The following is a 27,089-nucleotide window of genomic DNA, read 5'->3' on the forward strand; positions in this document are numbered from 1 at the left end:
CAGTTGTCATGGTAAACGGGTACCTTTTCAAACTCCAGTTTGATGGGAGGGGTGAAATGGGAGGAGACCCACTCTGCTGCCTCCCTGCCCACCTCCATGGTCTCCCTCACCGTAGGCATGCCCATCTTCACCATGACGGAGTCTGTGTCCCCATAGATCACCTGACACAAAAGAAAAACACACACACAGAGACACACAGAGACACACAGAGACACACAGAGACACACAGAGACACACAGAGACACACACACACACACACACACACACACACACACACACACACACACACACACACACACACACACACACACTATTAGAGGGACTTTCTGGTCTGAACATTTGGAGAATAATCAGAGTAGGAGAGAGAGGAGGCAGCTCTAACCAGGCCAATCACAAGGGAGCTAAAAGTACCAAAAACAAGGTGGTGGTCATAGAATCTTTTTATTTTTTATTTAACCTTTATTTAGGCAGGGTTAGGGTTAGTCACATTGAGACCAAAGTCTTTTTTTTACCCTACATCTACACAATTTACAACCATTCATCATAAAACATGATAACTGAAGAAGAGGAACAAGAACAACCATCAAAGAGGTCGTCAATCGATATATTAAATTGCCCAAGCGGCACCATGACAACCAACTGTAATGTTCTTTGTAGTTCTTTTCCAACAGTGAGGAGACCTGAGGAGAGTTAACGAACCCTGAGAACGAGTTTGGTGACTTATGTTCTCTTATACTTTAATAGCAAGGTTAAGAAAACCGGGAGGTTATGAAGAAAGGCGTTGTACACACAAAGGTGTATTGAATAATGATAATAGTGAAAATACCACCGCTCATCCATTATCAGACATAGCTGAGCTGCTGGAGCTGAAGAGTATCAAATAGAGTAGAAAAAAGCAGCATCTGCACACTCAGATCTGTGCAGAAATCTTTATTTTACTGCAAGCGTTTCGGTCATAGACCTTCTTCAGGCAGGTCTAATAAAATAATGATTTTTGCACAGATGTGTGCGGATGCTGCTTTTTCCACTCGTACTGAATAATGATGCAATCTACCACAGGGTTCTGCCAAAGAATGGAAGAGTGGTGTGTGTAAGAGTTACGGCGTTCTTCAGTTAGCCTTTTAACAAGCTCCTCTGTTTGTTTTCTAAACTTCACCTCCGTCAAAACAAATGCATGCCTGGTATTTATAAAATAGGTGGACTCCCAACAGCTGACATCATACTTAATCCTCACCTTGGCGTCAGCTTGGTAACCATTGGCAATGGTGTACTTGGATTCCACCAGCTGTTTGGTTTGTTCAATCATCTGTCTGCCAAACCCAGTCACACTCTGAAGAAACAATGCAGCATGACATTGCATTAACACTTACTGGGGAAACGAAAACACAACACGACAACAAAAACTGGTTAAAATGTCATGTGGACGGATGATTATGAAGTGATATGCTGTCTTCAAAATCCAGTCAGAGAAGCTTTTTTTCATCTGGAGTACTTGACCTTCTCCTCTCCTTCGACCTTACTCCTGTCCCACTCTCCCCCGACTCATAAGGCGAGCAATCAGCTAGACCTCGTCTTCACCAGATCCTCCCACACTTCCAGCCTTACTGTTACCCCTCTTCCAGTTCCTGATCATCACTTTGTATCCTTCTCCCTTGCCCTCAAATCCACCGCCTCCCAGTCAGTCCATACCCACACTGTATCTTCTCGTCGCAACCTACGTACCCTCTCCCCCACCGCTCTCTCTTCCTCTATCAAGCCAGAGTCAAGCCTCTTCTCAAAAAAACTAACTCGCCTTCTGTCCACAATTACAGACCGGTATCCCATCTCTCCTTCTTATCTAAAACCCTTGAACGTGCTGTATCTAACTGTCTCATTATCTCCTTCAGAACAACCTCCTTGACCCTCACCAATCCAGCTTTAAGGCTGGGCATTCTACTGAGACTGCTGTCCTTGCCGTCACGGAGGCCCTCCACTCTGCTCAAGCTTCCTCCCTCTCCTCTGTTCTCATTCTCCTAGACACTGTCTGCTGCCTTCCACACAGTTAAACCACCAGATCCTTCTCTCCATCTTCTCAGAACTGGGCATCTCTGGCTCTGCCCTCCCGGTTTGCGTCCTACCGGGCCGATCGACTCTTACCAGGTGAGGTGACGTGGAGAGGATCGCTGTCCTCTCCATGAGCCCTCGCTACTGGGTATGAGGAGAGGGAAGGGAGCTCACCTGTGAGATCTCCACGCAGGGCAGCTTCCCCACCTGAGCCCCTGTGAAGCCGTAGACAGAGTTGGCGCTGATCTTCAGGGCAAGTTGTCGGCCATCAAGAACCTGTTTCTTAAAAGGGTCGGTCTCACTCTTCAGCTCTGCCTTGGCCCTGGGGGCAGCGAGAGGAGGGTGTGATGGACACGCTACATAAGGCTGAGTAGAAAGGTGCGTCTTTTTGGCAGACTCACGGCTCACCGCTTTCTTTTTGTTGGTTTAACAGTTTTTTATTGGTTTTTCAAATGAGTTAACATCCTCCTCACGTTAACATCCCCCGCCCCCCTGCCCTTGTCCTGATTTCTCATCAAAATGATCTCATCAAAATGATTGTCCATTGAGGCATTTGTCTAAACGAAGGAGTGGGCTCACCGTTTTCTAGCAGAGAGCAGGTTCTCCAGGATCTCAGGCAGAAGTCCTTTCCTCACGGAACTCTTGACAAACAAATCGCCCGTGGGAGTCTTGATGAAGTCCTCTGGAGAGAGACTGTGGAAAGATCCGCGTCACACACACACACATCAGAAGACGGAAAAATAACTAAAACAAGAATGCTAAAATCTAAAAGCACCTCTCGTACCCAACACACAGCATAATGGAAAAATCACAATCTAAAAATAAAAGTGACGACGTGTCCAGTTACAACACAGAGATGATGTAACTGGCAACAGAAACTACTATTCACAGTAGAGAAGGAACTCTCACCCCAGCCGTTCCGCTGAACCCTTCTGGAATAGGGTGGTATAGCAGAGGTTGTGGGCCATCATGATGGAAGGATACAGGGAAGAGAAATCCAGAGTGGCGATGGGAATGCTGTAGTACCTGCAGGGGTCACAGTGGGTAACACGACACGGTTTGAAGGAGACGCTCCGAAACCCAGATGGCACGTACGCAGAGAGGAAGAGCAAAACAATTACAAACACACAAACAAAAGCAGCGGTACACACACCCTTTCTCTGGCTCGATGACGGTAGCCCCGGTGTAGTCCTCTCCGCCCTCTGGCTTGACCACAGGCATGACCAGGCCCTGCTTCATGGCCTAAACTCACAGCAATGACAACAACTCCTGACTGTGCCAATCGTCTTGTGTGACAAGTCTATGTTCCAAACATGTTGTCTGTGTGTGTGCGCCTGTCTGTGTGTGTCTGTGTGTGTCTGTCTGTGTGTGTCTGTGTGTGTCTGTGTGTGTCTGTCTGTGTCTGTGTGTGTGTGTCTGTCTTTGTCTGTCTGTCTGTCTGTCTGTGTCTGTCTGTCTTTGTGTGTGTCTGTCTGTGTCTCTCTGTGTGTGTGTGTCTGTGTGTCCGTCTGTGTGTCCGTCTGTGTCTGTGTCTGTGTGGGTCTGTGTGTCGGTCTGTGTGTCGGTCTGTCTGTGTGTGTGTGTGTGTCTGTGTCTGTGTGTGTGTCTGTGTGTGTGCGTGTCTGTGTGCGTCTGTCTGTGTGCGTCTGTCTGTGTGCGTCGGTCTGTGCGTCGGTCTGTGCGTCGGTCTGTCCGTCCGTCTGTCCGTCCGTGCGTCCGTCTGTGCGTCCGTCTGTGCGTCCGTCTGTGCGTCCGTCTGTGCGTCCGTCTGTGCGTCCGTCTGTCTGTGTCTGTGTCTGTCTGTCTTTGTCTGTGGCTGTCCGTCTGTGGCTGTCAGTCTGTCCATCTGTGGCTGTCTGTCTGTCTCTGTCTGTCTTTCTCTGTGTCTGTCTGTCTTTGTCTGTGTCTGTCTGTCTTTGTCTGTCTCTGTCTGTCCGTCTGTGTCTCTGTCTGTCTGTCCGTCTGTGTCTCTGTCTGTCTGTCTGTGTCTGTGTCTGTGTGTGTGTCTGTGTGTCTGTCTGTGTGTCTGTCTGTCCGTCTGTGTCTCTGTCTGTCTCTGTCTGTCTGTGTCCGTCTGTGTGTCTCTGTCTGTCTGTGTCTGTCTGTGTCTGTGTGTGTGTCTGTGTGCGTGTCTGTGTGTGCGTGTGCATGTCTGTGTGCGTCTGTCTGTGTGCGTCTGTCTGTGCGTCGGTCTGTGCGTCGGTCTGTGCGTCGGTCTGTGCGTCGGTCTGTGCGTCGGTCTGTGCGTCGGTCTGTGCGTCGGTCTGTGCGTCGGTCTGTGCGTCGGTCTGTGCGTCGGTCTGTGCGTCGGTCTGTGCGTCCGTCTGTGCGTCCGTCTGTGCGTCCGTCTGTGTCCGTCTGTGTCCGTCTGTGTCCGTCTGTGTCCGTCTGTGTCCGTCTGTGTCTGTCTGTGTCTGTCTGTGTCTGTCTGTGTCTGTCTGTGTCTGTCTGTGTCTGTCTTTGTCTGTGGCTGTCCGTCTGTGGCTGTCAGTCTGTCCATCTGTGGCTGTCTGTCTGTCTCTGTCTGTATCTGTCTGTCTTTGTCTGTGTCTGTCTGTCTTTGTCTGTGTCTGTCTCTGTCTGTGTCTGTCCGTCTGTGTGTCTCTGTCTGTCTGTGTCTGTGTGTCTGTCTGTGTGTCTGTGTCTGTCTGTGTGTCTGTGTGTGTGTCTGTGTGCGTGTGCGTGTCCGTGTGGCGTGTGTGTCGGTCTGTGTGCGTCCGTCTGTGTGTCCGTCTGTGTGTCCGTCTGTGTGTGCGTCTGTCTGTGTGCGTCTGTCTGTGTGCGTCTGTCTGTGTGCGTCTGTCTGTGTGCGTCTGTCTGTGTGCGTCTGTCTGTGTGCGTCTGTCTGTGCGCGTCTGTCTGTGCGCGTCTGTCTGTGCGCGTCGGTCTGTGCGCGTCGGTCTGTGCGCGTCGGTCTGTGCGCGTCGGTCTGTGCGCGTCGGTCTGTGTGTCCGTCAGTGTGTCCGTCAGTGTGTCCGTCAGTGTGTCCGTCAGTGTGTCCGTCAGTGTGTCCGTCAGTGTGTCCGTCAGTGTGTCCGTCAGTGTGTCCGTCAGTGTGTCAGTCAGTGTGTCAGTCAGTGTGTCAGTCAGTGTGTCAGTCAGTGTGTCAGTCAGTGTGTCAGTCAGTGTGTCAGTCAGTGTGTCCGTCTGTCTGTCTCTCTCTGTCTGTCTCTCTCTGTCTGTCTCTCTCTCTCTGTCTGTCTCTCTCTCTCTCTGTCTGTCTCTCTCTCTCTCTGTCTGTCTCTCTCTCTCTCTGTCTGTCTCTCTCTCTCTGTCTGTCTCTCTCTGTCTGTCCGTGTGTCCGTGTGTCAGTGTGTCCGTCCGTCCGTCCGTGTGTGTGTCTGTCCCGTCCCCTCACCTGGCGCAGTAGCTGAGACACCACTTTGATCTGCTGGCCCCGGGACAGCAGGTAGGCCAGGGGCACGCCGGTGACTCTTGCCATCTCCATGTAGTTGATGACACACATGAGCTTCTGCAGCAGCCTCAGCGGGAGGTAGGCGTCCTTCAGACAGTACACCGCCAGCCTCCTGCGGGTCTGCTCGTTGCCGTTCTGACAGAAACAAATAACACAAAGAGGAGAGGGAGGAAGGAAGGAATGAAAACCTAGAACAATTATACGGTATGTGAACACTATGGGCCCTATTATGCACTTCTTAACTTGCCGTCTTAAGTCTTAATTAAGACGCACCGCCAGGTTAAGACCTACCGCCACCCTTATTATGCGCTTCATACGCGCTACTGCTATTATGCAGGTGTCGATAGGCGCCCACACATTAGACGTAAAACTCCCGTGCATATATTACTCATTGTGGGAGTGTTCATATGTTAATGAAGTGCACTAGGCGCCCCTGCTATTATGCGATCTGACTTTGCTCCTAGCGCTAAGAAGTGGTGTGAAAAGTTCTTAAGTTTAGACTTCATGCACGTTTTGAAACACGAGCGCGCCTCCGCGGTTTGCGCATGCATGTGGGCACACATGAACACGCACGTGGCTCCACGGCAAGACGTCAATTACGGTCACAGTATAAATGCCACCACTGGCAAATGTTAAGCCAGAGAGAGAGAACAATGGAATATATCCTAGGAAGGAATTATGATAGACGAAGACGGCGCGCCGAGCGCATATACCGGCAACGACTTTGTTACCTCGGGCTGACAAATCTCAAATCAATCCTGGATTCGTGATCTAAGCATTTTAGCGCTTTCAATTGGTGATCCAACTGTTAATAATGCTATAATATATTGCAATTACAATTATATTATAGCCTATTATTAAAATATGTATAATATAGCCTATATACAGTGGGGAGAACAAGTATTTGATACACTGCTGATTTTGCAGGTTTTCCCACTTAGAAAGAATGTAGAGGTCTGTAATTTTTTATCATAGGTACACTTCAACTGTGAGAGACGGAATCTAAAACAAAAATCCAGAAAATCACATTGTATGACTTTTAAATAATTAATTTGCATTTTATTGTATGAAATAAGTATTTGATCACCTACCAACCAGTAATAATTCCGGCTCTCACAGACCTGTTAGTTTTTCTTTAAGAAGCCCTCCTATTCTCCACTCATTACCTGTATTAACTGCACCTGTTTGAACTTGTTACCTTTATAAAAGACACCTCTCCACACACTCAATCAATCAGACCCCAACCTCTCCACAATGGGCAAGACCAAAGAGCTTTCTAAGGACATCAGGGACAAAATTGTAGACCTGCACAAGGCTGGGATGGGCTACAGGACAATAGGGAAGCAGCTTGGTGAGAAGGCAACAACTGTTGGCGCAATTATTAGAAAATGGAAGAAATTTAAGATGACGGTCAATCTCCCTCGGTCTGGGGCTCCATGCAAGATCTCACCTCGTGGGGCATCAATGATCATAAGAAAGGTGAGGGATCAGCCCAGAACTACACGGCAGGACCTGGTCAATGACCTGAAGAGAGCTGGGACCACAGTCTCAAAGAAAACTATCAGTAACACACTACGCCGTCAGGGATTAAAATCCTGTAGCGCACGCAAGGTCCCCCTGCTCAAGCCAGCGCATGTCCAGGCCCGTCTGAGGTTTGCCAATGATCATCTGGATGATCCAGAGGAGGAATGGGAGAAGGTCATGTGGTCTGATGAGACCAAAATAGAGCTTTTTGGCATAAACTCCACTCGCCGTGTTTGGAGGAAGAAGGAGGATGAGTACAACCCCAAGAACACCATCCCAACCGTGAAGCATGGAGGTGGAAACATCATTCTTTGGGGATGCTTTTCTGCAAAGGGGACAGGACGAATGCACCTATTGAGGGGAGGATGGATGGGGCCAAGTATCGCGAGATCTTGGCCAATAACCTCCTTCCCTCAGTAAGAGCATTGAAGATGGGTTGTGGCTGGGTCTTCCAGCATGACAACGACCCGAAACACACAGCCAGGGCAACTAAGGAGTGGCTCCGTAAGAAGCATCTCAAGGTCCTGGAGTGGCCTAGCCAGTCTCCAGACCTGAACCCAATAGAAAATATTTGGAGGGAGCTGAAAGTCTGTGTTGCCCAGCGACAGCCCCGAAACCTGAAGGATCTGGAGAAGATCTGTATGGAGGAGTGGGCCCAAATCCCTGCTGCAGTGTGTGCAAACCTGGTCAAGAACTACAGGAAACGTCTGATCTCTGTAATTGCAAACAAAGGTTTCTTAGCGCCGGGTTTTAGGCGCCCACTACCGCACGCATAATAGCAAAGTGGCCTTGACCACGCCTCCACGTCTTAAGTTTAGATTTACCGCCTCGTCTTATTGCTTAAGACTTATGAAGTGCATAATAGGGCCCTATGAGTCCCAATGCACGCTTTTCGCGTGGTGTCACTTTTATAGCTGCCACATCCCCCTGACTTTCTCATTAAAAAAAATAATAAAAATAAATAAAAAGAAAGAAATGGTACATGCTGGCATGTCTAACCCTAACCCTAACCCTAACCCTACCCCTAACCTTAACCCTAGCACCGTAGCACCTAACCCTAGTTTTCCCACATGTACCGCATTCCCACATGTACCGTAACATATATAAAAAACAGATGCCGAACTGCCGACATGTTTGCTGTAATTATATGACTTGGCAGTAGGCAGTCATCACTCGATGCTCGTCTCATTCACAGAACAGCATGGGTTGCTTCCACTGTTTGATCGTGTCATCAAAAAAGCGTCTCGTATTCGGTAAACAGACGGTCTTTTCACACATTCGGCCGAACACCGAATGTGCTTTTTTCTTTTGCCAAATAATTGTTCGGTGGCCGAACTTTCGGTGCATCCCTAAAAATTACTCATCAGCTACCCCTTTTCCAACGTCTTGACAAGGTAAGACACCGAAACGTTAAAACAATAAATAAGCAAAGGTAAATCATGTGTGCCGGAAGTATTTCTGTTTAACGTAACTTGATCTGAGGTGCAAGATATAAAGCAGCTCTACCTGCAGGTCTGTGGTGTAATAAAGCAGCTCTACCTGCAGGTCTGTGATGTAATAAAGCAGCTCTACCTGCAGGTCTGTGGTGTAACAAAGCAGCTCTACCTGCAGGTCTGTGATGTAATAAAGCAGCTCTACCTGCAGGTCTGTGGTGTAATAAAGCAGCTCTACCTGCAGGTCTGTGATGTAATAAAGCAGCTCTACCTGCAGGTCTGTGGTGTAATAAAGCAGCTCTACCTGCAGGTCTGTGATGTAATAAAGCAGCTCTACCTGCAGGTCTGTGGTGTAATACAGCAGCTCTACCTGCAGGTCTGTGATGTAATAAAGCAGCTCTACCTGCAGGTCTGTGATGTAATAAAGCAGCTCTACCTGCAGGTCTGTGATGTAATAAAGCAGCTCTACCTGCAGGTCTGTGATGTAATAAAGCAGCTCTACCTGCAGGTCTGTGATGTAATAAAGCAGCTCTACCTGCAGGTCTGTGATGATGGAATGCTGCACGTCCTCCTTCTGCTCCTGCAGGAAGTGGAAGCTGACAGCGTTGAGCGTGTAGGAGCGCAGCTTGTAGTCTCTCAGAAGCACCTGGAATGACAGACAGTCAGGAATGACGGACAGTCAGACAGAATGACTGACAGTCAGGAATGTCCAGGTGCTGGACTCTCAAACACTCGCTTCCTCTAACCTCCATTGGGGTGGAAATGCAGCAGACTTTATAAGACAAACTTATTAAAAAAGGGATAGTTCACCCATATTACAAAATCATATATTTGGTAACTTACCCTGAAATGGGCGTATGGACATGGTGGAACTTCGGTTTTGTTTATCTGGGCACTTCACTAACTGTGTTTTTGCATTTTCAACCAAAAAACTACGGAAGTCAAACTAGCATGTTTGAAAAGCCTAAATCATCCCAAATTCTCTGAAAAGATTTGAGTTAGACAATTTAAAATGACCAATCCTAAGCCATACCCCTTAGGATTGGCTGACCCCTAGGGATGGGCACCTCATTAACAACCGGAGTTCACATTGTACAGCAACAATACAAGCTGCAACAACAGCCATTTCCAAAAGGTCAGAGGAAACCTCTCACCTGCAGCAGGTCAAACTGAACCCTTCCCTCCATGTTGACTGTCTCACCTGCAGCAGGTCAAACTGAACCCTTCCCTCCATGTTGACGGTCTTGTTCTCTCTGCGGCCCATCTGTTTGCTCTGGAAGTTGGAGTCTCTCAGTATTGACTTGATGCCCCGGACTCGGCCCAAGTAGGGAAATAGATTCACCTGGACAGAAATACACACATGCATACTGTACATAACACAACCTTCCCTTGCTCTTCCATCTACAGGGATTAAAGCAAAAACAAAATCTCCTGACGGGGAAAAAAAATCAGGCCAAATCGGGGCCGGTGCGGTGGCTTTCCGTGCGCAAAGCGCGCGTGCATTTTTCCGTTCTACGTTCTAATGCTTTGACTTTTCTTTCGAAAAATGTAAATACATTTCCGTGTTGTAGAAAATCAATGACACATCGCTAGTCAACTAACACAGCTTGTTTTGTGAGCCTGCTAAACAATGTACAGTAGTGTTATAGTTAACTAGGTAGCAGTCCAATCCATTTTGTTGCAGTGTTTTGGACTTGAATAGCGAGTTTGTGTTGTGATTCTCAACAACGTTGAAACGTAGTTTCGCCCTTTTCCATATTTTTGAATAATAAATGTGTGGACTGACAATGTAGCGCAGCCTAACTTATTCTAATAATTATTTAACATACTTTTATTGTGATAATTATTCCCCCCTCCTCCCAGACAAGGTCACATTATTATTGGATTGGTTGTTTGCGTATCGGGTGAAGTTAGCTAAACATTTAACCTGCTAGCTAGCAAGAGAAACATAATGTCACTCTCCAAAGGTCTAAAGAGGAAAGTTGACGGTGAAAACAGGGCATTTAAATAGGAATGGACAGCGAACTATGCGTTCATCCTACCTGGTTTCATCAAAGCAAAGCCGTTGTGAGACTCACATTTTACGTGCTCACAATGAATGTTCCCTTCCACCTATACATGCGAGTCGTCCTTTTCATCAATGAATGTGATAAAGACGCGCTAGAGGAATCGATTGGTGCATAAAAACCTTGAGAACTGTCGGATTAAAGTGACGTCCATAATAATAATAAATAATAATAATACATTAGACCGATGGGAGATGCCAGTTTTCTCATTAAGTGAGATTTAATAGCCTAATATTATTTTTTCTATTTTTAATGAATGGCTCATTGTAATTATTATCCCTAGTAAGGTAGCGTGTTTGCTCTGTCGTTTCAGGAGCATATAGGCAGCCTATGCACCACCACCCCTCGCCCTCCATGATCAAGCGGATTCAGCTTTTTTTTTTTTTTGCGCCGATTTTGTTGTCAATGTTTTTCATCAAATTAAACTGCATTTGCTTTGTTACTGTTCACATGTGTGGTGCAGTCACATAGCCTATAAGTAAACATTAAGTTTGAATGATTTACTGAGCTGGCGTTACTTTTTTCAAACTACACACCGCATGTCGGCTATTTCAGCACCACGCACCATGTCCACCTACTTATCACTATGAGGGGTTCAGCGTCAGTGCACCCCGCTCTGTTACTGTCGTATAGTTGTAGCCAATAAAGGCCTATATGTAGGCTATTATATATCATTTATATACCTAATACCGACATCAAAATAGATTGTCTGCCTCTACAAATCATATTACACCAGGTAAAATCCGTCACAACTTGGAATAAATCCGTCGCAACTTGGAATAAATTGACGGAAATCCGTCGTAGCGACGGAGAACTTTAATCCCTGCATCTAGCGGGACAGGAGACTTTGACCACCCGCAGGATCTCTACAAATATCATTTGGAATAAAGAGCCATGTCACTCTGGAACAGCCTGCCAACCAGTGACGACGTTAGCCCCGTACAACTCTAGCCCCGAATGTTTTATGAATAGCCCCGGATCCTGTTTAAAAAAAAAGTCGCCATCTACCGAATTGCCATCAATTTAGTGCAAGCCCTCACTCCTCAACCAGAAACTCTGCTAACACCTCTGCCCCCATCGACAAAACGTGGGCTGGGCTAAACCCCCAACCAATGGCAGCAGAGGCATTGTTAGGACCAGCTGTTGTTCACTGCTCTGGCCTTTTTTCATTCACTTTAAAAGTCAGATTTGGAGCTCATGACTCGACTGGGACCCAACACTGGTGACTTGTGACTCAGCTCGGACTTAGGGCCAATCCCGATTCCCTTTTCTACCCCTATGGCTCGTTTTCGAGTGTGACTCGATTCGAAGCCAAGGCCTTCGAACAGAGCCACAAGCCATACCCCTTGAAATCTACCCCTATGAAATGGGACAGCCCTTCAAGACTGAATACGTCATCAGGAGTATCGTAGAAAAGCATTGACGCTCGCGACTCATTCACAACTTCACTTTTACGCTATCAATCGATCAAACAAGTCATCAAATAAAAAAGAACAATGCTTCATTATCAGACCATGACAGAATAACGGCGCTCTAACCTGTATGAAACCTGTGCTCCTACCCTGCCAGTCTGCACTGATTTAGGACAACAGTGCAACAACTTCGCGGCTGAACTTTAGGGGGAAATTCGCGCCTATCATGCACATATCAGCCTGTGGGTAGAAAACTTTAGATAGATAACTTTACATTAAATAAGTCTACCATCATCCACTGTCAAACACCACAATTTATTTCATGATTGTACATCTCTGAAATGTTAATCGCGGTCAGTTGCCGGGGCAGAGGAACAGTGACTGTCAGCCTGTGACAAACGCGCAGATATGTGGAAGTGATCAGGCATAACAGCGATTTTTGTGTTATGCTTGTTATAAAGAAAATGTCTATAATGCATTGTAATGACATTAAACTAACGTTTGATAGATAACTTTACATATGTGTACCATCATCCGCTGTCAAACGCCAAAGGTAATAATTGATTTATGATTGTACATCTCTGAAATGCTCGACTGTCATGCAGCCTGTAACGTTAGACACACAGCACATCGGCATAATAAAGTTTTGTTGTTGTGCTTGTTATAAAGAAAAGGTCTATAATGCATTTAAATGAATGATACAACCCATTAATAATATTACATAATAACAACTGCTCGGATTAGATTGCGAGTTGTTTTGGTATGCCGCAATACAATTTATACCACCAAGGGGGTGGGGAATTCGCGCCTATCATGCACATATCAGCCTGTGGATAGAAAACTTTAGATAGATAACTTTACATTAAATATGTCTACCATCATCCGCTGTCAAACACCACAATTTATTTCATGATTGTACATCTCTGAAATGTTAATCGCGCACATTTCTATCGGTCAGTTGCCGGGGCAGAGGAACAGTGACTGTCAGCCTGTGACAAACGCGCAGATATGTGGAAGTGATCAGGCATAACAGCGATTTTTGTGTTATGCTTGTTATAAAGAAAAGGTCTATAATGCATTGTAATGACATTAAACTAACGTTTGATAGATAACTTTACATATGTGTACCATCATCCGCTGTCAAACGCCACAGGTAATAATTGATTTATGATTGTACATCTCTGAAATGCTCGACTGTCATGCAGCGTTGCGTTACTGTCACGTTAGATTTTTGGGTTATGCTTGTTATAAATAAAAGGTCTATAATGCATTGTAATGATATTAAACTAAGACAATAAGATGGTTATCATAATTTTTCAAATCTTTATTAACAAGTAATTACAGAGAAAGTAAAATGACATTTCCGCATTGAATAGAGCGACATAAGATTTCTGTAGATGATTCGCAATGCATCCTGGAATCAAGGGGTAGCTTACCCCTATGGCTCCGAAGCTAGTCTGGTCCTGGAATCGCTCGAAACGAAGTCATAGTTAGCCCTCGAAATGAAGCCATGGCTCGATGAAATATGAATTGGGATAGCCCTCCCCCTAAACGTGAACGCGCAAATCGAGCCATAGGGGTGAAAACGAAGGGCTAGGGGTGAATTGGGACAGAGCCTTATCCTCCAACACTAGGGACTCAATTCAGATCCAAGGTTACTGGACAACACTGGGTGTTTATTAGATTAGATTAGATTCAACCTTTGTGTCATTGCACAGAGTACAAGGGAATGTATTTTTTGCTCTAGACACAGGGTCAGCCGTTGCCAGTGCCTTGCTCAATGGCACAACAGCAGTGGTAGGTACCTTAGATACGATGTTCTGTGGTCTAGGCTACATGCATCCGTGCTGCATTCTTGTAATGAGGGAGGCAAACCAAAACATACGGAGGGTCCCACACCTTCTGAAACATCAAATTCAAGAACCTTTCAAGGACTTTCAAGACTCAATTCCCTCAAATTCAAGGACCCAACACGGCATAGTTTGAGACAGATCTAGATGAGAATTCATGTAATAGGAACTATCCGCTCACAGACAACAATTAAAAAGAGGGAGAGAGAGAATTCAAGCACTTTCAATGACCCATGTCTATTTTCAAAAACGTTGATTTCTTTTTCTCAAATTCAGACTTTCAGAGGATTTCAAGGACCCGTGGGAACCTCACTGACAGCTGACAATGAAGACAAGGAGCGTCTGCCTCTAGATCTCAAGTAAGACGTGGAGGTCAAAGAACTCTCTCTGTAACTGTATCTTCTTTTAAAACTAAAATGAACATGGCTTTGGGTGTGATTCAAATCAGACCCCCCTCACTCACCTTCAGGGTAGCTGCTCGGTTCAACAGGTAAGGGAAGTCAAAGTTCTGGATGTTGTAGCCGGTGATGATGTCTGGATCTACGGTCCTCACAAACTCCGCCCAGCTCTGTGGACGTGGTCAGTGTATAACGGACAATGAGGGGAAAAATGTCCACTTCAACGGATGTTTGAACTGAGCTGGAGTGTTTGTGTTGTGTGTGTGTACCTGAAGTAGCTGTTTCTCTTGGGTGAAGCACAGTAGTTGGGAGCCTACGATACTGGCGCAGGACTGAAGAGTGAAGACAGTGCGGATGAAGGGCTCCTTCTCTCCCTGGCGCTGCACCATGGAGGCTATCTGAATCACAGCGTCTTTGTCTGCCTCTGGAAATATACCTGAGAGAAACAAGACAAGACAAAGCACTCCATAGCAGAACTGAAACGACACCTTTGAATAACTAGATTACAGTAAAATCCTCCATTACAATTGTCTGCCAGGTATTCTGGAGGGCCCTAACATGTCCAGTATTCTGGAGGGCCCTAACATGTCCAGTATTCTGGAGGGCCCTAACATGTCCAGTATTCTGGAGGGCCCTAACATGTCCAGTATTCTGGAGGGCCCTAACATGTCCACAATGCAGAAAACGCGGATGAATCATGGAAATCTGACGTAAAAACAGTACACATTTGAGATGCTATTCTACCCTGCAACAACATGAATGATCAAATGTTAGCAATGCAGAGACTAGTCGCAGTAAAAACAGCTTTTCAGAACAGCAAATCGACAGAACACAACCTCGATTTATTTTGTGAATTGAATACACCAGTTTGATTTCAAATCCAAACTGTTGGGAGTACGTATATATACATATATATATATATATATATATATATATATATATATATATATAGCCAAAAGAAGACAAAATACTTATGGAGGACACTGTATGTGGAATAATTCTGTGGTCATTACTTTAACTTCACACACTCACCCTTTCTTCCGGCACACTCGATGTCAAAGCTGAGGACCCTGAGTGGAGCGATCCTCTGCCACTCTCCCTCGGCAGGGTGACTGATGAAGTCTGTCCATCCCACATCCACTTCATACTGACACAGGGTCGCCTGAGAGAGAGAGAGAGAGAGAGAGAGAGAGAGAGAGAGAGAGAGAGAGAGAGAGAGAGAGGCAGAGAGAAAGACAACAGAGGGACGAGATGAAGTGAAATCCTGAGCGATTTCAACAGTTGGGACAAATTTCGACCGATAGAACATCCTCTTTATTCCACATAAATAAAGTCTCTTGGTTACCTTGCCAGGGTGATGGACGTCCACCTCCCCTGTGCTCTTCTCCTCCCGTACTCTGTATTTCCCTTTGGGAAGCTCAATCCAGCAGCACCCCACCATATTAGTGTCCACCATGAACCTAGCACAATTGCACAACATTTTAAAGGTTTAACAATGGTTTGAAGGTTGGATTTTCTTTGTGGGGCAGTCCCACTCTTATATGTTTCATTGTTATTGGATAGAGACAGTGCAGAGGTACAGGAAAGTAAGGAGGAGAGGGTAGGCCAAGTAGGGCATGGGCCGGATTCTAACTCATGCCGACATGGGCATATGTACTGTACGCCGTGGCGCTAGACCACTGGACCACCCCCGGCTAGGAACCTAGCACGATTTAAGGGTGGGTTCATTTCATTTCATGAATCTACTCTAATAGCTAGGTTCGCTCATTCCGATTTGCACCTTTTGCAGGAAGAGAGAGAAGTAGAGTAAAACGCCATCTATGGATTTAGAGAGAGTGTATCAAGACACTTACTTCCCTGTGACTTCACTCATGCATTAAGTAAGTCGTAAGACAGACAACAGGGTTAGACATTAACGGTTGCCCGATTGCCCGGGGCAAGTAAAAAATTCCCCGGGTTTGTTTGCGCGACAGCGACGACGCTGCTGGATCCTGCAGGAAGAACAGCGGACGGCGCAGGCGCCAGACCAGACTAGATGATCGTGGAGTGAAGATATTATTAAAGCATACGTGCTGATCGACAGACAGGTGGACAGGCGCGTACGCTTTAATAATATGTTCACTAATATGTTCAATATGTCGCGGGCAATCGGGCAACCGTTAATGTCGAACCCTGGACAACAACTGGCAACATGTCTTACATGATGATTATTCCTCATGGGGGGAGGGGCACACGCACACCTGATTTCAAAGTCGATGTTGGCCTCGAAGGACGAGTAACACTGGAGCGCGAAGGGTCCAAACTTAAAGCCCAGCTCCAGGAGTCTCTTTGCAGGGGCGACGAGACGAGGGTTGGCCATAGTGATGCGCAGGAAGTCCTGAGTCTGTTTCCCGTTATAATAATACATACCTTGAGAAACGACAGAAGCTACACTGAATACCAAAGCACTGCATGGACATCCTCTAAACCGATTGGATAATGTCTCATAGAGCCACCCGACCCTAGGAGGAGACACTTGGACACTTGGGACTCACTCTCTTTGCGTGTGATGTCCACCGCCAGCACGGTGACTGAGATGTTGTCCTTGTTGGAGCGCATGTCTTTCAGCACCGCAGAGTTGAGCTCCCTTTGGAAATCCCCCAAGTGGGCGCTGGTGAACCCTGGGAGCAGGAGGGAGGGGAGAGACCATCAGGAGGGAAGGGCGGAAGTCATTTCTTCAATTCAAAAAAGTGTGTGTGTGTGGGGGGGGGGGGGGGCTTCAAACGGTTCAGTTTATTGAAATGACAGTATTAACAATGTCGATTTGACGTTGTGCATCAGTGTTGACCTATCGATGCCATAGTAGAGTTCAGATACCATTTACGGTTATCGGAAGGACGTATTGGTCGTCATACATAACCATCACAGAATGTTTTATTTATTTGTTTATTTAAAAAGGGACAATGGACGGCCATTGACTCTCCCTGAATTAGTTGGGTAGCTAAATTGCATCAGCAGTCCCTGGGCAGGTAAACCCACTGGGGAAATACAGCCTCAGGTGTTATAAACAATTTAAAACAGAACTACAGGACATAAAAACATCACACTTTACACTGAAGAAAACATTACATCAAATATTCCATCATAAAGAATAAAAGAAAGAAAAACATTTTTTTGGCTCTATGTGGTCAATGGTCACATGATTGGTTATCTATCTGCCATGATTTCAGTTCTGAATGTCAATTTGATTCACTTCCAAACGTCTTGATGTGGCCACACAACGTTGTTACGATTAGGCTGAGTGAGCTTTTATCTACAGTAACAATACCCAACGTTATCTGGTGTCCCGACACAATTAGTGTAATCATAAAACATCAGAAAAATGGTCGGGGGGGGGGGCTCACCACTGGGGGCCGGGGTGTAGAAGTAGGGGGCGAAGCCGTGGATGTGGCAGCACACACTGTTCCCACCGTCCGTCACCCCGAACATCCGGACTATGGGCACGTTCCCCTGAGACTGACCAGGCATGCCGGCCAGCGCCGCCCCTGCAGAGAGAACCCATCACAGACTGACCTCAGGACAGGAGTTTGGCTGAGCAGGGTACATCCTCCACAGTACACACACACACACACACACATCGTTGCCTCAGAGACTGAAAGTGAAATACATTAAATGACGTTTCTTTTCCCCCCGGTGACGCTGCTTACTGGACACTTTCTAAGCAGAAGATACAATTCCACACATGCTCAAACATTTATAAAAAAACATTTTAATAACACATTTGCATAGTAACCTCTCCCAACCTTTCTGTGCTATTCATTTTGGTGTTATTTTGGTGTACTTGTCCTTGGTGCTTCCTTATTACCCATCTTGCTAGTTATGAACACCTCATGTTTATCTGTTCTGTCTTCACTACATTGATTATCATAACTACCACTACTATTATCATCATTATCATAACTACCACTACTATTATCAAACTACCACTACTATTATCATAACTACCACTACTATTATCATAACTACCACTACTATTATCATAACTACCGCTACTATTATCAGAATTACCACTACTATTATCCAACTACCACTACTATTATCATAACTACCACTACTATTATCATAACTACCACTACTATTATCAAAACTACCACTACTATTACCATAACTACCACTACTATTATCAAACTACCACTACTATTATCATCATTATCATAACTACCACTACTATTATCAAACTACCACTACTATTATCATAACTACCACAACTATAATCATAACTACCACTACTATTATCATAACTACCACTACTATTATCATAACTACCACTACTATTATCATAACTACCACTACTATTATCAAACTACTACTACTATTATCATAACTACCACTACTATTATCATAACTACCACTACTATTATCATCATTATCCTAACTACCACTACTATTATCATCATTATCCTAACTACCACTACTATTATCATCATTATCCTAACTACCACTACTATTATCATCATTACCATAACTACCACGACTATTATCATAACTACCACTACTATTATCAGGGGTGCACATAACTTTTTGGGGCCAGTGCTCAGAGGAGCACCTAGGGATGCTGCTTGGTGCTCCCCGAGCTCGCGAGTCACGACCCGTCCCACAGGATGGATAAAAAAGGGATACATGGATAACTTATAGAAGCAAAACGACATTTATTCATAAATAAAGATGAACGAACAAATGATTGTGTGCAAAACAAAATAAACAAATGCAAAATCAAATGACTGCTCTTTAAGCATGAAAGGGGGTGTAGTCTTTTAAAAATCAAATTAAAAGACTACACCCCCACCTGGACTACCCTCTATATATTCTTGTTGTTTTGTTGTTATGTCTCCCACACCCCCCCTCCCCACACCTGAAATACCCTCTGCACATACTAGTTGTTTTGTCCCACCCCCCTACCTGGTCTACACTCTGAGCAAACGCAATGTTATTATGTCGCCCCCCCCCCCTCCCCCCCGCCTAAATCTACTGGTGTTTTTGTACCCCCCCCCCCCCCACCATGACCACACACTGTACATACTTGTTGTTTTGTCCCCCCGCCCGAACTACCCATTGTACATATTATATGTCTGTCCCCCTGCCCGAACTACCCACTGTACATACTTTGTGTTTTGTCCCCCGCCCCCACCTGTGGTGTATGTCCCCACCTGTCCTACCCGCTGTACATACCTTATGTTTTGTTGTATTGTTCTTCCCATGTTGGATGTATGTTTATCTTGTAGATAGTACTAGTTATTTGTCTGTATTATCTTGTAGATAGTACTAGTTTTTTGTCTGTCTTACATGTAACGATGAATTCAGTATCAAGGACCCCAATTGAAATAAGCCAGTGGCTTTCTTGGGTTTTTATCCTGTTAGTTGACCTTGTATGTAATATGTACTTTCATGTACCTACTTCTGCAAATCTTCTAATAAAGTTTTCAATCAATCAAAAAGTCTGTCAGACTCCTTTAAACACAATGAAATCAACTGACATCTCTTTAAGCACTAACTGAATGTCTGTTCTTTAAACACAATGAAATCAACGGACATCTCTTTAAGCACTGCTCTGTTCTGTAAACACTGAAATCAACTTTTCAACAAAAAGTTACAGCCTAAGCATTTATTTATGCTACAAGCTTAATCATCTTCATCACTGCTCTCTTGACTGCTGTTAATACTAGGGGTGCAACGGTTCAGTTGGCCCACGGTTCGGTACGGTTCGGTATTTTGGGTCACGGTTTTCGGTACGGTTCGGTTCAGAAACAAATGCTACTATTTATTTACAAACTGTTACTTTACTTTATTTTGCTTATACATAATATGGAACTTTAACATACACATGTATATGTTATGTATATAATGTATATATAATTGTATATAAACAAAAAACACTTTCAAATGTCCAAAAATAAATAAACACTTTCGAAAGTAAAAGTGCACTTTAGCCTTGACAGCTGGTAGCCCGTATACAAACAGGAGGAAAACAAATTCACACTACAAAAGTAACACTTTCCACATAGCGTTCCAACATGTCATGTGTTGTATTCCAACGAGTTGCGACATCTTGGATTAATTTGTGTTTTGGTAAGTCTAACATATCTTGTTTAATTGTCAGAATATGGTGGGCTGTGGTGCTTTTGTGGAAGAAAGTGACTGCATGTCTGATCTTACCCAGGAGGCGGGACACCGGGGTTATTGCCACTGCCTTCTTGGCGGCGAGATTTACGACGTGCGCAAAGCAGACGATCTGTGGCCCCAGTCCACCAGCTTCATGGATCGCATTTACGATATTTGCTGCGTTGTCTGTTGTTACGGGAATTGTTATGTTTGGCCTCTCCAACTTCCACTCAGTCACTGCATTTGTTAGTTCCTCTGCCAGGTGCGCGCTGGTATGGCTTTCGTATAGTGGACGAGTTTGCAGTAGCTGCGCTCTTCATCTCCCAATCCGGTGACATGTAGTGGACCGTGACAGTGAGGTAACTCTCCGTTGCCCGGGAGGTCCAACCCTCCGTAGTCAGTGCAAAGCTCTGTGTTTTTGCCAAATCGTCTTCAATGCCTCTGCGCGTTGTTTGGTAAATACCGGGGATTATTTTGGTGCTGAATGATGTACGGGAGGGGACACTGTAATGGGGCTCGAGAGTTTTTTATCAGATTTCGAAAACCCAAATCTCCAACCACCGAAAAGGGCTGCAAATCCTTTGCAATGAACATCCCCACTGCATTGGTTATTTTTTTGTGTTTCTCTGAAGTGGTAGTGTACGTCTGTCCGAACGCATCAGAGAGAGACTGCTGTCTGCTCACTGAAGCTACCTGACTGGCTTTCCTGCTCCCAGTCAGTGTTATCGTTGAGTGGTAGCGGCGAATATGCTGGTTCATGTTAGAGGTGCAACCATTTGCATATGGCACACGCTTTAAGCAGAGCTTGCAGACAGTAATATTTCTGTCCACTGTTTTCCCCCCCTTATTGTCGTATTCAACGGGAAAAGCGAAATGACCCCACACCGCAGACTTGTAGGAATCTGGGGCTTCCTCAAACTGTTGCGGCGCTCTCAGAGCTAATTTACGAACGCAGCCAAATCGCAGCATAAACCGAAAACCGTCACGGTTCACTAGTGAATTGAGCCGTGGAACGCAAACCGTACCGTCCGTAAAAAAACCGAGAACCGTTGCACCCCTAGTTAATACTGTCCTCAATTTCAACCATGGTAGAGGATGTTGTAGGGCAGGCTATCACTTTAAATAGCTCATTATTTTGATTGTGCAACAAAGTCTTTTTTTTTTTCTCTAATAGAATTCCCAACCATATCCTGGGTCAGGGGTCTATGTGCGATAATGAAGCTGTAAAACAAACGTCTGAACGTTTGAAAGCTTCAGAGAAAAGAAACGTGAAGTCCCTTGGTGTTGTTTTTCCTTTTAGCGACGAGTCGTTCGGGACTGAATTTTCACGTGGCGGCGCCGCGGCGTGATAACCGTGTGATACGCGATACGCGGAATGAAAGTACGATTTACGATACTTTCCGAATGTTTTCGTGAGGGGAGTCGCCGTGGTCGTCGTCGGTCGACTGTTGTGATGGATTACTCGTCGGGGACGGCAAATAGTTACTTAGTGGGGCTTGCAGTGATGCAGCAGTCAGCAGTCAGCAGGTGGATTTTGAGGAAGTAAATTCCTCTCCCAGCGCTTCCAGCTGTTGGTGCGCAAGAGCGCGTTCATGCGGCTGATCTTCCGCGCAGGATGCATTTTGGCGACGCATGCGCACTGGCGCACCAGTTATGTGCACCCCTGACTATTATCATCATTATCATAACTACCACTATTATCTGAACTACCACTACTATTATCATCATCATCATCATCATCATCAACTACCACTACTATTATCATCATTATCATAACTACCACGACTATTATCATAACCACCACTACTATTATCATCATTATCATAACTACCACTACTATTATCATCATTATCATAACTACCACTATTATCAGAACTACCATTACTATTATCATCATCATCATCATAACTACCACTACTATTATTATCATTATCATAACTACCACGACTATTATCATAACTACCACTACTATTATCATAACTACCACTACTATTATCATAACTACCACTACTATTATCATAACTACCGCTACTATTATCAGAATTACCACTACTATTATCCAACTACCACTACTATTATCATAACTACCACTACTATTATCATAACTACCACTACTATTATCATAACTACCACTACTATTATCAAAACTACCACTACTATTACCATAACTACCACTACTATTATCAAACTACCACTACTATTATCATAATTATCATAACTACCACTACTATTATCAAACTACCACTACTATTATCATAACTACCACGACTATAATCATAACTACCACTACTATTATTAGTGTTGTTCCGATACCATTTTTTGATCCCGATACCGATACCTGACCGTGCAGTACTTGCCGATACCGAGTACCGATCCGATACCACGGCGTTTGAAAAAACAAAACAAAAAAACATGTTTTTTGAGCCGCATACTCACCTCGATGTAAAATTATTGCTAACACTTAGTCTGGCATCGGGTGTTTGGTATCGTGAAAAGTATCAACAAAAATCAATTAACCAACTCAATCAAGGTACCATTTGGTTCTGTAACTAATCATAACAGCAGGGCCGGCCTGTGGGACTGGGGAGTGAAGGCGGTGTCGCCCATCAAAAGAAGAATGTGGCCAGGTACTAATATATGTGAAGGCACACGATTTGTCAAAGTGCAGTTCAATGAATTTGTGAAATCACTTCCATATTCGACTAGGTTTGACACGGAGACTGGCCCGGACTTCTTCCGAGTTATTCCATCCGGGTAGTTTTGAAGCCTGACAAGCAAAGAATGCTGCTAGGGTTTAAACCTTCTAGTCGGAGACTCCTAGCAAAGTTTCTAGCTAAACGCAAGTAGACTTAAAAGTTCTAGACACTGGTTTTTATAACTTTGACAGTCCGGTGTGTGCTTCATGAAACGGGGTTGTTTTTTTAGCTACCATGCATTGGCCAACAGAATTAGTTACCCTGGTGAAAAGTGGGCAAACGTGGCACCATTGTTGAAATCAAAAGTCAAGAACGATAGCTAGTTATTAGTTACGCGTATAACATTACATAGCTCTTCATCCCCAGCAGTGCCTGTCGCTTTGCATGTTCTGTTCATTGAACAGTAGCAGCAACTCAACCACACACTGTCTGTATGAGTAACGCCGGTAAAACAAAACGTACCTTTCTCTGCCACATAATCCTTAGGGGCCATGCTTGCCGATCACAGGTGATGATATACTTGTTAACGGGACTTGTAAAATCCTATTTACTTTGCTCAACTTTAAAAATGGAATGTTTCTCGTGTCTTCACACCGTCACCGGAGACAATTCATTCACCGAGTTGCGGGACGCTGTGGGTGCGTTCGTAAATTCGCTCTGGAAATCTGATCACCACTCAAGGAATGCCTCTTGTCCAATCAAATTGCTTGGTCCCTTTATGACGTTGATACCACTGTGCGCTCCAGCGTTCTAAGAGCGAATTACGAATGCAGCCTGTGCAAAACGCGCATCACAAGTTTGGTATCGGGTGTTATTATTTGTTAGTACTTGCCGATACCGATACCAGCATTTTTGTGCGTATCGGTGGCCATGCCGATACTAGTATCGGTATCGGAACAACACGAACTATTATCATAACTACCACTACTATTATCATAACTACCACTACTATTATCATAACTACCACTACTATTATCAAACTACTACTACTATTATCATAACTACCACTACTATTATCATAACTACCACTACTATTATCATCATTATCCTAACTACCACTACTATTATCATCATTATCCTAACTACCACTACTATTATCATCATTATCCTAACTACCACTACTATTATCATCATTATCATAACTACCACTATTATCATAACTACCACTACTATTATCATCATTATCATAACTACCACTATTATCTGAACTACCACTACTATTATCATCATCATCATCATCATCATCAACTACCACTACTATTATCATCATTATCATAACTACCACGACTATTATCATAACCACCACTACTATTATCATCATTATCATAACTACCACTACTATTATCATCATTATCATAACTACCACTATTATCAGAACTACCATTACTATTATCATCATCATCATCATCATCACAACTACCACTACTATTATTATCATTATAGATAGATAGACTTTATTTGTCATTGTTACAGTACAGGTACCAAACAACGAAATTTAGGAGGGGAGGCTCCCCTGGTGTTTAAGAAAGGAAAAAGAAACACATTTTGGAAAAAGCATAGATGCATAAAATCACAAGAAGGTAAGGAGCTGGTTTACATCAATAGAGGCTATGTACACAATCCACTGTACTATACTGCACAGGTAGTCAACTAGGGTTGTCATATTTCACAAGAAAGTATTTTTTCACATTTTTTTAAAGTGTCACAGTTTGCAGGCTTGAAAATGTACATGTTTGTGCCTCAGCACTAGCTGCCATACAATCCGTCCGGACTTGTCCTGGGCCCAGAACTTAGGCCTTTTCTGTGTTCAGGGCCTTGACGGCCCTGTGGTAGAAGCTGTCCTTCAGTCTGTTTGTCTTAGCGGCCGGGGTCCTGTACCTCCTGTTCGAGGGCAGCTTGACAAAGTGTTCGTGCCCAGGGTGGGTCGGGTCCTTGGAGATCTTGGAGGCCCTCCTGAGACAGCGTGTTTTGTACAGCTCCTCCAGAGAGGGGAGGGTGGCGGCGGTGATCCCCTGTGCTGTTCTCACGACTCTCTGTAGATCGCTTCTCTCCGCTGCCGTGCAGCTGTGGTACCAGTTGGAGATGCCGAAGGTGAGGATGCTCTCCACTGCGCTGTGGTAGAAGGCCACCAGCATCTCCTGCTTGCTGTGTTGTTTCTTGAGGCATCTCAGGGTGTATAGCCGCTGTTGTGCCCTCTTGATGGTGCCTTTAGTGTTGTCCTTCCAGGCCAGGTCATCCCGCATGATGTGTCCCAGGAAACGGAGGTTTGAGACCATCTCCACGCTCTCTCCGTCGATGAGCAGGGGCAGGATCTCAGACTTTTTCCTCCTGAAGTCTACGATGAATTCCTGGGTCTTTGACTTGTTTAGCAGCAGGTTGTTTACCTTGCACAGCTTGCTCAATTGCTCTACCTCATCCCTGTACGCCGCCTCGTCCCCCCCCGAGATACATCCCACCACGGTGGTGTCGTCTGCAAACTTTACGATGTAGTTGCTGGGGTGGATGGGGGTGAAGTCGTGGGTGTAGAGGTTGTAGAGGATGGGGCTTAGCACGCAGCCCTGGGGTGACCCAGTGCTGAGGCTGAGGGCTGTGGAGGTGTGGGGGCCCACCCGCACCCTCTGGGGGCGGTCGGTCAGGAAGTCCTTGATCCACGCACATATAGAGTGTGATAGACCCAGGTCTAGTAGTTTGGTCACTAGCCTGTCTGGAAGGATGGTGTTAAAGGCGGAGCTGAAGTCCACGAAGAGCAGTCTCGCGTAGCTGTTTCCCCTCTCCAGGTGGGATAGAGTGGCGTGGAGAGTCGTCGCTATGGCGTCCTCTGTGGACCTGTGGGCTCTGTAGGCGAACTGGTATGGATCCAGGTTGGGCGGGAGGCGTGTGAGTATGTGGGCCCGGACTAGTTTCTCGAAGCACTTCATGATGATTGGTGTGAGTGCCACCGGGCGGTAGTCGTTTAGGCAGCTCACCGTGCTTTTCTTCGGGACTGGGATGATAGTTGAGGTTTTCAGGCAGGGTGGGACGGTGGCCTGGGACAGGGACTGGTTAAAGATGTTGGTGAAAACCCCGGCCAGCTGGTCGGCGCAGTCTCTCAGCACCCGTCCCAGGACGCCATCCGGCCCCGAGGCTTTCCTGGGGTCCACCGCCTTCAGTACGCGTCTCACCTCGTGCTCTGTGAGGGTGAGGCTGCTGAGAGCTGGAGAGAGTGGTGTCTGTGTTGTGGTTACCTCCGTTCGCCCCTCGTCGAACCGGGCGTAGAAGGTGTTCAGCTTTCCCGCCAGCAGGGGGTCGTCCTCTGCGGCTGTGAGCCTGTTGGCTCTGAAGTTTGTCATCTGCTGAACCCCCTGCCACATCCGCCTGGAGTCGTTGCTCAGGAGGCATTCCTCAATCTTCTCTCTGTGCTCTGCCTTGGCCGCTTTGATGCCGCGCTTTAGGTTGGCCCTGGTGGAGCTGTACAGCGGTGTGCGCTTCCCTGCGAAGAAGGCGTTGTCCCTCTCATTTAACAGTTTTTGGACCTTCCCAGTCATCCATGGCTTCGTGTTGGGGTAGACCCGGACCCGTTTGTCCACGGTGACTGAGTTGGTGCAGTTCACTATGTGGTTCAGAACCGACGACGTGTACTGTTCCAGGTCCTCATGCTCATATTCCTGCCATAGGGTGTCATTTACCAATGTAACGTCCCAACTTGGACAGTGGTGGAATAACAACAGATAGCTTCTCTCATGTAACTGATTGTTTAATTGTTTAACTCGCATACAAACTTTCTCAAATCACCGGAGTTCTTCCTCTCTCCACGGTCTCAACAACCCCACACGCATGCGCCCACCTCCACCAATCACAGGGGTGCATTCGCACACAACACAGTAACAGGGTTGCTACACTGCTCCCCCCTTACAAAGGCCCTCGCCCCGAGGGCTAAACAAAGTCTCTGAGGTGACCCGGGGCCCGCCTCAGCCTCGGAGGTCGTTGTCCTGGTAGTGACACAGGCGGCTCCGCCCGTTGAGTGGGACTACCCTGCTGTATGGCAGGGACTTGGGGTGGTGAATAGGGGAAATGGGGAGTATCAATGGGGGGGGTATCAATGGGGGACATAGGCAGTGAATCTGGGGAATTGGGT

General features: G+C 45.6%; 1 protein-coding gene across 1 annotated transcript in view; it reads right to left on the bottom strand.

Moving 5' to 3' along the window:
* Window positions 1–27,089, bottom strand: part of pold1 (polymerase (DNA directed), delta 1, catalytic subunit) — a 52,532-nt gene that overhangs the window by 16,105 nt on the left and 9,338 nt on the right. Inside the window, exons 4-19 of the mRNA XM_080523818.1 lie at window positions 17,525–17,665; window positions 16,676–16,801; window positions 16,382–16,550; window positions 15,487–15,601; window positions 15,174–15,303; window positions 14,411–14,577; window positions 14,207–14,311; window positions 9,617–9,757; window positions 8,951–9,061; window positions 5,402–5,593; window positions 3,197–3,285; window positions 2,953–3,069; window positions 2,623–2,736; window positions 2,218–2,365; window positions 1,235–1,330; window positions 24–161 (exon numbers count right to left, since the gene is read on the bottom strand). Coding sequence (XP_080379944.1) covers window positions 24–161; window positions 1,235–1,330; window positions 2,218–2,365; window positions 2,623–2,736; window positions 2,953–3,069; window positions 3,197–3,285; window positions 5,402–5,593; window positions 8,951–9,061; window positions 9,617–9,757; window positions 14,207–14,311; window positions 14,411–14,577; window positions 15,174–15,303; window positions 15,487–15,601; window positions 16,382–16,550; window positions 16,676–16,801; window positions 17,525–17,665 — 2,099 coding nt within the window. The remainder of the gene's footprint in view (window positions 1–23; window positions 162–1,234; window positions 1,331–2,217; window positions 2,366–2,622; window positions 2,737–2,952; window positions 3,070–3,196; window positions 3,286–5,401; window positions 5,594–8,950; window positions 9,062–9,616; window positions 9,758–14,206; window positions 14,312–14,410; window positions 14,578–15,173; window positions 15,304–15,486; window positions 15,602–16,381; window positions 16,551–16,675; window positions 16,802–17,524; window positions 17,666–27,089) is intronic.

This window comes from Nansenia antarctica, assembly GCF_963989245.1.
Source record: "Nansenia antarctica genome assembly, chromosome: 2".
NCBI lineage: Eukaryota > Metazoa > Chordata > Actinopteri > Argentiniformes > Microstomatidae > Nansenia > Nansenia antarctica.